We start from the raw sequence: 13,550 nt of genomic DNA, 5'->3' as shown, positions 1-13,550 counted from the left end.
GCACAGCCATTGAAGAGGAGCGGGACAATATTCCACAGGCCACAATCAACAGCCCAATCTATCTAAAGGAGACGTGGCATGCTGCATTAGACAAATTGTGTACACAAGATACTGACTGGTTTTCCATCCACCTCCCTACCTTTTTTAAGGTATATGTGATGAACAGATGCATATCTGTATTCCCAGTCATGTGAAATCAACAGATTAGGGTATAATTTATTTATTTATATGAACTGTAACTATGTCAAATCTTTGAAATTGTTGCATGTTGCGTATATATTTTTGTTCAGTATATATTCAGAAACGTCAAGTTTTGAAGTTATTATACCTGTGGACGCTGGATATTGTAGACGTGAAATCTTGCGGTTGTGTTCCAGTTTATTTTCAAGAGGGAGGTACAGAGGCGTCGCTGCTAAGGTAAGTTCCCGCCCCATGGGTGTGTCTATGCAGGATACCGGCGAGCGCACTGTATCCACCTGCCAATGCGTTTCCCCTTCAGTAGCTTACAGAGCTGTGTTGCGTGCGCTGCGTTTCAACTTTAGCAACTACTCCATTTCAAGGAATAACGCTCATTATGAGAACAACAAGGTGGGATTGTACACAATAGACTGAGAAAAGAGCATAGAGGACACAAATATTGCAAGCTGAGGTGATTAACAAGTTCATTTGGAACCTATATATTTGTTACCAGGGAATCGTGCAGGATGTCCGCTGCTTCATTCGTAGGCTATACTGAGAAGAATAATTGAATAGGATTTTGTTTACTACCTTCTCAATGACTTGTATAACTGGATTCAACATCATTTACACCGGGCAATAATAACCAGGTAGGCACAACTGTAGGCTCCTTTATTTAGCTCTAATGTTTTGATGCATAGGGCCTAAGCTTTTTCAGTCAAATCATGTTGAATTATTTATTATCCTAAGAGATTACAATCAAAACACAATGGCTCCAGTAATTGAGTCGAACAATAATTGGTGAATTAGGCCTATTGTCTACAATAATATATACTATTTTAAGTCTACTGATTTAAGTGTAGACAAATAAGAAGCTTTGTGTAATCAAATCCAGTTTTAATGGTTTCTTTTTATTGTTAATATTATGATAATGTATTATTTTGTTGCATTGTGCCGGCATGAGGAACAATATAGCCTAAGCTTTCAGTCCCCGTAGTAGACTATCGCATGATATTATCCATAATAAACCCGTTTAGATTCTTTGCAGATTTCTCTGCATTTCAAACTGCTATGGGAGCTCTTGCATGGTCTTTTGAGCTGCTGTACTTCTCAAGAGCGTCGCAAGAAGCGAGCATTTTATAGCGCTCGAGTTTCTTTATCCAACAGGCTGTAGAAATCTGTGCTGCTATTAGTGGGTGGTTTAAAACAGTCAATAGACTGTTGTTATTCTGTTATAACACAAGCATTTCCCAGTTAAAGCCAGTCTGAAATGTTAAGTGTTGCCTAATTTAACTTATTGCACAGACTTTTCAACGGAATAATTCATGTTTAACAATAACAATGTCGTATCATTTTAAACGCAGTCACGCTTTATTTGGGCAAAATGGCAGGCTATAATTTGGACTTTTACGCTTGGAGGTCTGTCCTAACCTGGAGGGTTGAGGCTCTCATTGGGAACTTGATCCTAAATCCCTTCGTGACAGCTTGACCTCATACCCTGTTGACCCGCGTTACGAGCAGAACAGTGCCATGCAGGAGGGATTAGATGGCAAAACATGTCTTTGAGTAGCCTTTATGAGCTCCAAACCTCATAAATCAGCCTTAATATTAACATTATCTCTACTTACGGGGTGTTTTGTTAAATTACCACATTAGGTTAATCATAGGCTTTTAGCATGTCACCTTAAACGTCGCACGTTTTATTATTGAGATTACTGTCAATTTTTGGAGATGCAAGTGTGCTGTGCTACGTCTGCGTAAAATATCTCCAGGTAACATATTTGACAACAGACTCGTTCACTGGGCATAAAAGTAAACCTATTAGCGTGTGTGAGGTCTTTTTTTTGCGTGACAGGGCATCGGTTAGCGGGGCAGACCCGCCAGACCTACGTTTTTTAGGGATGCGGTAACACTTCTTTCTGGTGCTCTTTGCTCTCAGGGGTCTGCGGAGACGCTGGGGAGGAGGGAACTGTGGAGTGGTGGGTTATAGAATGTGACAGCGATGGGGATGTTGCGTGGATCTCGGGAGTCAAATTAGATTCATGAAGATGCAGAATAGTTGAGGGGGAAACTGTAATTCAATGTGAACGAACGCTGATCTCGTACCGCGCCCCAACAATGTAATCCCTACATTTACGTTCTCTGTTGCTTTGTAGTGGTCTGTACCTGTACCGATTTACCTGGGAGGACAAGACACTGCAGGTCTCATCTGTGATGTATCCCCCCTCAACAACACTTCCCTTTTTATAAGAGGTGTGACAGTGAAAGATGGAATTTGTATGATTTTCCTCTATGGATGAATAAACATTCACTTAGTGTTGATAGTTACAACATGTAACACTTTGTTTCGTGAAAAATGGCACAGAACCCTAACTCAGAAGGAGTTAGTAGGTACAGTGTGTTGCAGGTGTGAGTGTGGGGTGTGGTACAGAGCTGATTATTCTCTCTCCCGCTCCTCCTCCCCCCTCCCCCAGCTTCCTGGACTGTTTCTCCTCTGTTTCTGGAAGCGGAGGGACCATGCTGTGGGACAAACTATGGTGGCTGTCCACCTTGCTGGCCCTGTCGGCCGAAGCATTGCTCACACTGCCCATTGAGCCCCTCTCTGCCCCTCGGGTTTTCCTCTCCTTCAAAGGTAAGCCACTCACACTTTCAGATATCTCAAATAGTTTGTGTGGTTCTCCGTGACTGAAAACAGGTGGATAGAATGTCCTTGTATCTGAGCTCTTGTGGTTGCTTCTATGTTTTTATTTTCACAGTTCCTCCTAGCTTTGTCTGCTCTTGGTGAAATGTAGGGTTTAGGGGGACTAGACTGCCGTTATAGCCAGCTATGCGCTTATTTTGGCACACCATGGTGTCAGTCAGTGCCCATCCCTGAAACCTGATTATCTGTTGAGAGAGGGGGCGATGAGAGAGATGAGGAGAGGTGCTGTTTGTTCCTACTGTTCAGAGATCAGAGAGCACATCTTCATTAAACCGACTGACTGACTGACTGACTAGCACAGTCCTCCAACAGGGCTTTGCCTGCCCTCAGCTCCCCTCTGGAATCAAGTTGGATTCAACACTTGGCCGTGTCCACATTTAGAGGGGCCCAGCGTATTATGAATGCATTTCAATGTCACATGAGGCCCTGTCTGTGTTTTGAACTGTACCTTCAAAATGGTTCTTTATGGACATCATCTCTAAGGTCTTGTAGACCTAATTGCTGTGTCTATTTACAAGTGTAGGGGCTTACTTTGATCACCCTGTTGCAGGGAATTGAAGGGAATGTGAAAATCTTCCCTTATGAAAAATGTATCAACCCTTACAGAAATGTATTAATTATAATCCACTTATTTCACATTTCCTGTTGCTACATGATTATTTTCCTGCTGTAGCAAATGGCCTCAAACTAATATCCTGCATCTGTAGGCTAATCGTTAGGTGAACCCTGGGTTGGAGCTCAAAGGAGCAGAGGACTCGCAAAGCCTCCAGATGACTTTAAATCCTCATCACCTCACTTGGGGCAGAGAGGAGATTCTGCACTTTTCCTTTTTGTCTGCAAGTATGTAGAATTGGGCAACCTGAGTGTCTCTCTCTCTCTCTCTCTCTCTCTCTCTCTCTCTCTCTCCCTCTCTCTCTCACTCTCTCTCTCTCTCTCTCTCTCTCTCTCTCTCTCTCTCTCTCTCTCTCTCTCTCTCTCTCTTTACCTCTCTCTCTCTCTCTCTCTCTCTCTCTCTCTCTCTCTCTCTCTCTCTCTCTCTCTCTCTCTCTCTCTCTCTCTCTCTCTCTCTCTCTCTCTCTCTCTCTCTTTCTCTCTCTCTCTCTCTCTCTCTCTCTCTCTCTCTCTCTCTCTATCTCCCTCTCTCTCTCTCTCTCTCTCTCTCCCTCTCTCTCTCTCTCTCTCTCTCTCTCTCTCTCTCTCTCTCTCTCTCTCTCTCTCTCTCTCTCTCTCTCTCTCTCTCTCTCTCTCTCTCTCTCTTTACCTCTCTCTCTCTCTCTCTCTCTCTCTCTCTCTCTCTCTCTCTCTCTCTCTCTCTCTCTCTCTCTCTCTCTCTCTCTCTCTCTCTCTCTCTCTCCTCTCTCTCTCTCTCTCTCTCTCTCTCTCTCTCTCTCTCTCTCTTTACCTCTCTCTCTCTCTCTTTACTCTCTCTCTCTCTCTCTCTCTCTCTCTCTCTCTCTCTCTCTCTCTCTCTCTCTCTCTCTCTCTCTCTCTCTCTCTCTCTCTCTCTCTCTCTTTACCTCTCTCTCTCTCTCTCTCTCTCTCTCTCTCTCTCTCTCTCTCTCTCTCTCTCTCTCTCTCTCTCTCTCTATCTCCCTCTCTCTCTCTCTCTCTCCTCTCTCTCTCTCTCTCTCTCTCTCTCTCTCTCTCTCTCTCTCTCTCTCTCTCTCTCTCTCTCTCTCTCTCTCTCTCTCTCTCCCTCTCTTTCTCTCTCTCTCTCTCTCTCTCTCTCTCACCTGTCTGTTCTCACTCTCTAATCAAGTTTGTTTTCACAATCACACTGCTCCAAATTGGTCATTTCTTTCCCATTTCCTTTCAATTAGTTCCTTTTTTGTTTTTAATTGGTTTTTGAGAGACCTATATGCTTGACAGAGCATCTTTACTTTGTTGGTGACGAGAATTGAACAGGAGCTGCACATTTTGTAATTGTGTCATTTTGGCTCACGCTGATGGGAATTGCTTTTAAATGTGCCCATATTGATTCCTTTATGGACTTTGGTGAGCCAATTGTTTTGCTACACATTTTAAAAAGCATATCCATGGGGTCAAGATTTCTTGAAGCTTGCCAAGGGTGCTTAGCTGAATTCTTAAAAATGCAACTAATCTCTTTCTAGCCATCCAATTGTTTTTAAACAAGCTTTTTGATTTCGACACTCCAAGCTTTACACAACCTCTTGCACCTACTTTTTCATGATGGTAATCTCTGTCTATTGAAGCAGTTGTGGTACAGTACATTGTGGACTGTGTTGCCTAAATGTGAATCCTAACCTGTGGCATCAGTGTTACTTCTGGCTAATACCGCCAGTGTGGTCTGGTGGTCCAAAAGTATTCTCTAATCCGGTTGGTCTATTGTCAAACACTGAGGTTGAAACCTTCCCCTCCAGTTTCAATGTCAGACTTGTAGACAGTTTGTTCTAAATATTTTTTTCTCATGGACTGTTTTGTGTTATTATATGTCATAATCTTGGATGTGTTGTAGTTGCTGTCGACCACATGCTGGTCATCAGTGTGGTTAGACTTGGGCCAGTCCTTTCTGCTGAGGACTCAGACTGTCAGGCAGCTTAACTGAAGCTAGTTCAGGAGTTTGTTTTGTATTTCTGGCATTATTGATTGCTTTGAAGCTGCGTGCGGGTGCCTTGCAACACAGACACACACAGATTTAACTGTGTGTATAAAAATAAAAGCACAGACATGGCATGTACCTGAAACATCAACACATGGAGTAAAGGGCAGGGGCCATTAGAGATCATTTATTTCCTTTGATTGAGGACTTGAGTTCATGTAGGCTCCTGCTACATGGAGAGGAAAGATGGATGTGTCCATCAGTCAACTCACTCAGGGAACTTGCGCTACAGACTATCTCACAGAGACAGTGGTCTGCCAGACTGATGCATCACATGCATGTGTAGGAGGCCGTTTTCAGCTACTACACTGGTTGAATCCATATTCAAGTCATATTAGTTCACATTGCCATTTACTGTCTCCTTTTCACAGCTCAAAATCCAGGTTCTATTTTCATAGAAATGTTTTAAATCTCTTATCCTCTGTCGTTTATTTCCTGAGCGGAGACAGAAAAGCTTTCTGCTACATGAGTGAAAGCGTGCAGGATTGACATGCTAAAGGATGGCCCGGGGGGGAGAGGGGAGAGACACGTCACATGCTAGGTAGCCATCACATAACTCCATTGTGACATGACAGCACATTCCCTATGATTATTTCCCAGCACAATGGTTAAGAAAAGACACAAAGCAAAATGCTCTCTCGGGAATTGTTGCCCATGTTGTTTAAAATGTAGTTTTCTATCATTCTGAGCTATAAATTGTTATATCATATTTATTTTTTCAACTGACATTTTCAGTTTTGCTTGATTCAGATTTTTTGTTGTTGTTGAGTAAAGGTCCCAGATCTGTCTATAGTTTCTGTTGAATGTTGTCCATAATATCAGTCCACCTACCTTATCTTCAATTATTGAATTGAAGTAGCTTAAGTCCCTAACAGCACTGAGCTCTCTATGTAAGTTTATATCAGTTGTCTGTAGTATATAGTGAGGTCTATAAAAGCAGCCAGTGAGGGGGTCAGAGGCGGTGCAGGACTGTGAGTTATCACTCGTGATAAGGGAAGAGTAAACAGCAACTGAGAGTAAAGGAATGTCCACTCAGGACTCGTAAGCATCGATCATCTCCCACACTGCTTTAGTAGTATGAGATGAATGGTGACGAAAACAGACATACACACCATTTACACCTATTGAATACAATAAAGCACTGTTGAACACAATGCTCCCAGTTAGTCACACATGCCAAAAATACACTTACATGCTCGCATACACGTTAAACGCCTTTTCTAAATGCTTATCGCAGTCTGGTTAGCAAACACATGTTAAGGTTATGAAGATAAAGTGGGCGCTGAGGTTTACAAAGAACAGAAAGTGTGGTAGACATATAGACACCCTGAAGAAGGCACAGTTATGCCGAAACATTGGTGGTTTTTTATCCAATAAATGATTGGGAGGTTATACTAATGGAGTGTGTGACATTCTTTGTTTTTCTAGCTTCCAGTTTATTCTCTGTTCGTCAGCACCTCGACACTACATCATGTCCTCCGGGGGAGCTCCAGCTCATGCTTTTATTAGACACACTTTCTCCCGTTATTGGTTGGGTGTTTTTTTCTGGGGGTCAGTGGGAATTGTGGATGGTGGACGTTGTAATACAATGTTACAAACACAAACAAAGCACCACCGTTGTGTTCCTTATTAAGGGTACCCATTGCCATCTTTATTTGTAAAGAGCTAATAGGACTGACTGGTTTCAGCCTCTGAGAGAAGAACTCTTATATTTATCCTCCAACAAGCTCTATAATCACGTGCTATTTCAAGGTGTGGGGCTCCTCAGGGGTCATGACCCCAAAACAGGAGCCAGTCACACTAACTGCACCCCCCCCACACACACACACACCTTGGGAGAATGGGAGCATATTAGCTAGTAATAGCTCGTTGCGCTAATCTTCAGTCACATTCGAAAGTGTTTAACGTTGTTTTCCTTTTGCCTTTGGTCCAGGGTGAAACACCTGGAAACAGAGTTGGTGGTGAGGGAGGGAGGGAAATAGAACACTCTTAAATGGGGGAGAAAATGCACGGCCAGACAGTCATATAATTGGACTATTTCTCAAACAGAATCTCAAGGTTATTTCAACTTCCCCTGGCTTCTCTCTTTCTCTATCATGTAACTTAATGGTTAAGTGATTATCACAGTAGCACAAAGAGCTCAGTGTTAGCTCACCTCTCCTGTCTGTGCTCTCAGGGTGGAATATATTAGCACACAGATCAGCTCTGGCTATATTTCTGCTTCCCTATTATGTGAATTATGCTACTACTCACAGTGAACTTCACTTAGACTTCACTCAGTGTCTCTCTACGGCTCTACGATTACAATAGCCCAGGTTTCTTAGATTAGAGAAAGAAATGTGGGCGGACATGCAGACATGCCTACTGTGGCTGGTAAGAGAGGAAAGCCTATTCATGGTTAAATGCCTTGCTGGAGGTGCTCTCTCAGCTTTCCGCCTGCCTGCGGTTAGTTACTATACTGTATGGGTTGTCTGAAACCCTTGCTGACATGTCTACTGAAAGGGAGAGCATTATGGCAGTCTATTTGTGCGCAGTCTGTCTGAAAGCCAGCCTTGAGCTGAGCTTTCCACCCCTGTCAGGGCCTAAGAGAGAGAGATGGCCAGCCAAGAAAGAAAGGCAAGAGTGACAGGGGAAAAGGCCACAGTCCAGTCTCCATGTAATGGACACGAGGTGGGAATGTGTGTGTGTGGTCTTTGTGTGGATGGGTGTCTGTGAGTGTGAGAGTGAAACGGAGACAGTTAGATGCCCATGTCCAGACTGGCAGAGTAGGTCTCCATCCATCTCTCTTCCAGGCTCCTAGGTTCCTATTTAGTTGGGTCCATTGTGACACTAGAGCTAGAGCTAAGTGCCCCAGCCTTACCAGAACAGAGGCCCATGGCAATCAATGATCTGATGGAATCTTGTCCACAGCTAACCTGTCAAGAGACAGTCTCAAGGTGACTATGCCCACTGCTTTCCTAAGTTTTTCTGGGCAGAACAAAACCTTCCCTGGGCTCCAGACAGACAGACAGACAGACAGACAGACAGACAGACAGACAGACAGACAGACAGACAGACAGACAGACAGACAGACAGACAGACAGACAGACAGACAGACAGACAGACAGACAGACAGACAGACAGACAGACAGACAGACAGACAGACAGACAGACAGACAGACAGACAGACAGACAGACAGACAGACAGACAGAGACATGGTTTCAGAGTGTAACACTCCCAATAAGACCAGAACCAAAACATGTAAGGTACAAGGGTTATTGCTCGACAATCAGTTAGGATATACTGTATCCACTGGCTGGTTCAACTGTTTAAAACCATGGTTCACTGAAGATGACAAGAAGCTTTGTCAAGGTATAATAATCACTGGGGAGACCGTGTCTGGGTCTCCAGTTATGTCTGCTACTTGGGATTACTCACAGTTAATTCTCAGAGCAGGTAGAGGCGGCTGCTATTTGTCTAAGTGCTCATTTGGTCTGAAAGTTCATTCTGATTCCATGACAATAAACCATATGAACAGGGACAGGCAAGATGTGACAGTATGAAAACAGAACACATTTGCAGTCTTTTTATATCCTGATGATTTGCATAATTACTTATTAATGGAAACACTCCCACCTCCAGAAGACAGATTCATCAAACCCATCTGACACAGAGAGCCACTGCGGTTAGGCAAGGATAGAGAGTGCTATGTCAGACACACTATGTAAGTAAGAGGCAGCGGACGTGCTGTAGCTAGTACATCAGTGTGAAAGGTCCCCTGCCTGCCGTCCTCTCCTCTCCCTGCTCAAACTGCGCTATTCCGTCCCCTTACTCTGCACAGATATATGCCATGTCATCTCTAATCTGCATCCCACCTCCCTCCCTCCCTATCGCTCGCTCCGCTCTGCCAGCTGTGCATGTATACAGCGTTTATAATAGATGTCCAGGATAGCAAATGTTTAATACATATAAGCAGCATGTTTTTGGAATGAGCTCAGACAAGCCAAGTCAAGTGCAGTGAGTGCGGTCAGTCCCTGTGTCACGTGGGTCACGACGGGTGCTCTGATATTTTAGTTCAACGGCAGCATGTAGTGAGTCTGTGCTTGACCATCGCTGTCCATGCTGACCGTCGCTGACCATGCTGACCATCGCTGACCATGCTGACCATCGCTGACCAAGCTGACCAAGTTGACCATGCTGACCAAGCTGACCATCGCTGACCAAGCTGACCATGCTGACCATGCTGACCATGCTGACCATGTTGACCATGTTGACCATGCTGAACATGCTACCCGTACAAATCAGCTGGGCTTGACAATCTGGACCCTCTATTTCTGAAACTATCCGCCGCCATTGTCGCAACCCCTATTACCAGCCTGTTCAACCTCTCTTTCATATTGTCTGAGATCCCCAAGGATTGGAAAGCTGCCGCAGTCATCCCCCTCTTCAAAGGGGGAGACACCCTGGACCCAAACTGTTACAGACCTATATCCATCATGCCCTGCCTATCTAAGGTCTTCGAAAGCCAAGTCAACAAACAGGTCACTGACCATCTCGAATCCCACCGTACCTTCTCCGCTGTGCAATCTGGTTTCCGAGCCGGTCACGGGTGCACCTCAGCCACACTCAAGGTATTAAACGATATCATAACCGCCATCGATAAAAGACAGTACTGTGCAGCCGTCTTCATCGACCTTGCCAAGGCCTTCGACTCTGTCAATCACCATATTCTTATCGGCAGACTCAGTAGCCTCGGTTTTTCGGATGACTGCCTTGCCTGGTTCACCAATTACTTTGCAGACAGAGTTCAGTGTGTCAAATCGGAGGGCATGCTGTCCGGTCCTCTGGCAGTCTCTATGGGGGTGCCACAGGGTTCAATTCTCGGGCTGACTCTTTTCTCTGTATATATCAATGATGTTGCTCTTGCTGCGGGCGATTCCCTGATCCACCTCTACGTAGACGACACCATTCTATATACTTTCGGCCCGTCATTGGACACTGTGCTATCTAACCTCCAAACGAGCTTCAATGCCATACAACACTCCTTCCGTGGCCTCCAACTGCTCTTAAACGCTAGTAAAACCAAATGCATGCTTTTCAACCGATCGCTGCCTGCACCCGCATGCCCGACTAGCATCACCACCCTGGATGGTTTCGACCTTGAATATGTGGACATCTATAAGTACCTAGGTGTCTGGCTCGACTGCAAACTCTCCTTCCAGACTCATATCAAACATCTCCAATCGAAAATCAAATCAAGGGTCGGCTTTCTATTCCGCAACAAAGCCTCCTTCACTCACGCCGCCAAGCTTACCCTAGTAAAACTGACTATCCTACCGATCCTCGACTTCGGCGATGTCATCTACAAAATGGCTTCCAACACTCTACTCAGCAAACTGGATGCAGTCTATCACAGTGCCATCCGTTTTGTCAATAAAGCACCTTATACCACCCACCACTGTGACTTGTATGCTCTAGTCGGCTGGCCCTCGCTACATATTCGTCGCCAGACCCACTGGCTCCAGGTCATCTACAAGTCCATGCTAGGTAAAGCTCCGCCTTATCTCAGTTCACTGGTCACGATGGCAACACCCATCCGTAGCACGCGCTCCAGCAGGTGTATCTCACTGATCATCCCTAAAGCCAACACCTCATTTGGCCGCCTTTCGTTCCAGTACTCTGCTGCCTGTGACTGGAACGAATTGCAAAAATCGCTGAAGTTGGAGACTTTTATCTCCCTCACCAACTTCAAACATCAGCTATCTGAGCAGCTAACCGATCGCTGCTGCTGTACATAGTCTATTGGTAAATAGCCCACCCATTTTCACCTACCTCATTCCCATACTGTTTTTATACTGTTTTTATTTATTTACTTTTCTGCTCTTTTGCACACCAATATCTCTACCTGTACATGACCATCTGATCATTTATCACTCCAGTGCTAATCTGCAAAATTGTAATTATTCACCTACCTCATGCCTTTTGCACACATTGTATATAGACTCCCCCTTTTTTCTACTGTGTTATTGACTTGTTAATTGTTTACTCCATGTGTAACTCTGTGTTGTCTGTTCACACTGCTATGCTTTATCTTGGCCAGGTCGCAGTTGCAAATGATAACTTGTTCTCAACTAGCCTACCTGGTTAAATAAAGGTGAAATAAAAAATAAAAACCATGTTGTCCATGCTGACTATCGCTGACCAAGCTGACCATCACTGACCATCGCTGACCCTCACTGACCTTGCTGACCATCACTGACCATCACTGACCATGCTGGACATGCTGACCATCACTGACCATGCTGACCATCACTGACCATCACTGATCATGCTGACCATCACTGACCATCACTGATCATGCTGACCATCACTGACCATCACTGATCATGCTGACCATCACTGACCATCACTGGCCATGCTGACCATCACTGACCATGCTGACCATCACTGACCATCACTGACCATCGCTGACCATCACTGACCATCACTGACCATGCTGACCATCACTGACCATGCTGACCATCACTGACCATGCTGACACACATTTACTGTCTAGACCTTTACTCTGTGACTGTCTTTTTAACTCTCAGGTCTTTGAAAAATTGCTTCAACAGAATTATATTCAGTGGCTGTGGCACGCAAGCCTGCAGCAAACATTATTACCTTGGCTGTGTCTCTCTCTCTAGAGATGGTGATGGGGGGGGGGGGGTGTACTGCATCCCGGCAACCTCTGCTCTGCAGGAGTCGTGCTGTCAGACTGATTATTCGAGGAGGGAAAACAGAAGGTGACAGCTTGAGCTCTAAATATAGTGTCTGTCTATGTTTCTCTCTATATCCTCCTCCTCCTCTCCTCCTCACACCCTCTCTTGTTGCTTGTTGGTAAGGGGTTGGCAGAGGCAGGGAGGGGTGGCAGAGGCAGGGAGGGGTGGCAGAGGCAGGGAGGGGTGGCAGAAGCAGGGAGGGGTGGCAGAGGCAGGGAGGGGTGGCAAAGGCAGGGAGGAGAGGCAGAGGCAGGGAGGGGAGGCAGAGGCAGGGAGGGAGGCAGAGGCAGAGAGGGGAGGCAGAGGCAGGGAGGGGAGGCAGAGGCAGGAGGGGTGGCAGAGGCAGGGAGGGGAGGCAGAGGCAGGGAGGGGCGGCAGAGGCAGGGAGGGGAGGCAGAGGCAGAGGCAGGGAGGGGAGGCAGGGAGGGGAGGAAGAAGCAGGGAGGGGAGGGGAGGCAGGGGGAGGGAGGGAGGAGTGGGGATTACCTAGCACAGCATGGGCACCCTGTTTTAGCAAGCTTCAAAGGGGAAAGGGGAGATGGCCGCAAGGTGGTGGTGGGGGGGGTAGGCCTCTCAGGGCGGAAGGGTTTGACATACCAGCTCTGTCACAGCGTCACCGTCACGGTAACTAGGATCACAGGCCCGAGGGAAAATAGAGCGTGTTAAATCTCCTCTGTTCTGTGTGGTTTTATGTCAGCCCTGTTGCATAATGATGAATCTGACTGCTGGTATAGTACTACCGTATAGCTATGATCCCTGTCTCTTCCCTCAAAGTGATGTCATGGATTTTAAAAGAAAGACTTGAAGCACTTCAAGACTATTCTTCTCAATCAAAGGGAATGAACAGCAAATGAAAAGCAGGCAGGCTGATGCTGTTTATACCCGTGTGAGCAGAGTATTTCATGACAGCAGGCGACAGTGATCAGACAGAGCCCATAACTAAGTATTTAATTAATCATGCTGCAATCTCTCTCCATAGAGTTATAAAGACATACCATCCAAATGAAATCAGAATCACTGCGTTTTTATTATTCTTAATCTGTGGTTTGGGATAGCCAGGCCTTTTAATTAGAGCCAGAGCTGTTCCTGTGTACAGGAAAAGGACAGATTCCCTCATCTCAGGGATCAGCTCATCAGCCTGTCTAACGTAACCCGGTCTATGGACAGGCTGCAGAATGGAATGGGCACTGAAGTGGCATGACATGGAAAGGGCACTGTTGAACCGGATAGATGGGAGAGAGACATTGTGGTGATGTTAAAATGGAGAGAGAGAGAAGAGGAAAGAGTCTTCCTGTCAGTCACTTAAAGTAC

The 13,550-nt window shown here is 45.5% G+C and overlaps 1 protein-coding gene across 8 annotated transcripts in view; it reads left to right on the top strand.

Moving 5' to 3' along the window:
* The first annotated feature begins 498 nt into the window (after positions 1 to 498).
* LOC124003296 (semaphorin-3F-like) overlaps positions 499 to 13,550 on the top strand; it is a 123,754-nt gene continuing 110,702 nt past the window's right edge. For 4 of the 8 annotated variants that reach the window (XM_046311432.1, XM_046311431.1, XM_046311428.1 and 1 more), the window contains exons 1-3: positions 499 to 827; positions 2,334 to 2,430; positions 2,652 to 2,809. In XM_046311432.1, the coding sequence (XP_046167388.1) occupies positions 2,695 to 2,809 (115 nt within the window). In that variant the 5' untranslated portion in view covers positions 499 to 827; positions 2,334 to 2,430; positions 2,652 to 2,694. Of the gene's footprint in view, positions 828 to 2,333; positions 2,431 to 2,651; positions 2,810 to 3,602; positions 3,719 to 13,550 lie in introns of those variants that run through there. The other 4 variants (XM_046311426.1, XM_046311427.1, XM_046311425.1 and 1 more) reach the window with 4 other exon arrangements.

Source organism: Oncorhynchus gorbuscha, linkage group LG18, assembly GCF_021184085.1.
Source record: "Oncorhynchus gorbuscha isolate QuinsamMale2020 ecotype Even-year linkage group LG18, OgorEven_v1.0, whole genome shotgun sequence".
NCBI classification, from domain to species: domain Eukaryota; kingdom Metazoa; phylum Chordata; class Actinopteri; order Salmoniformes; family Salmonidae; genus Oncorhynchus; species Oncorhynchus gorbuscha.
Note: the sequence above shows the minus strand (reverse complement) of the source record. Positions and strands in the feature narration are given on the sequence as shown.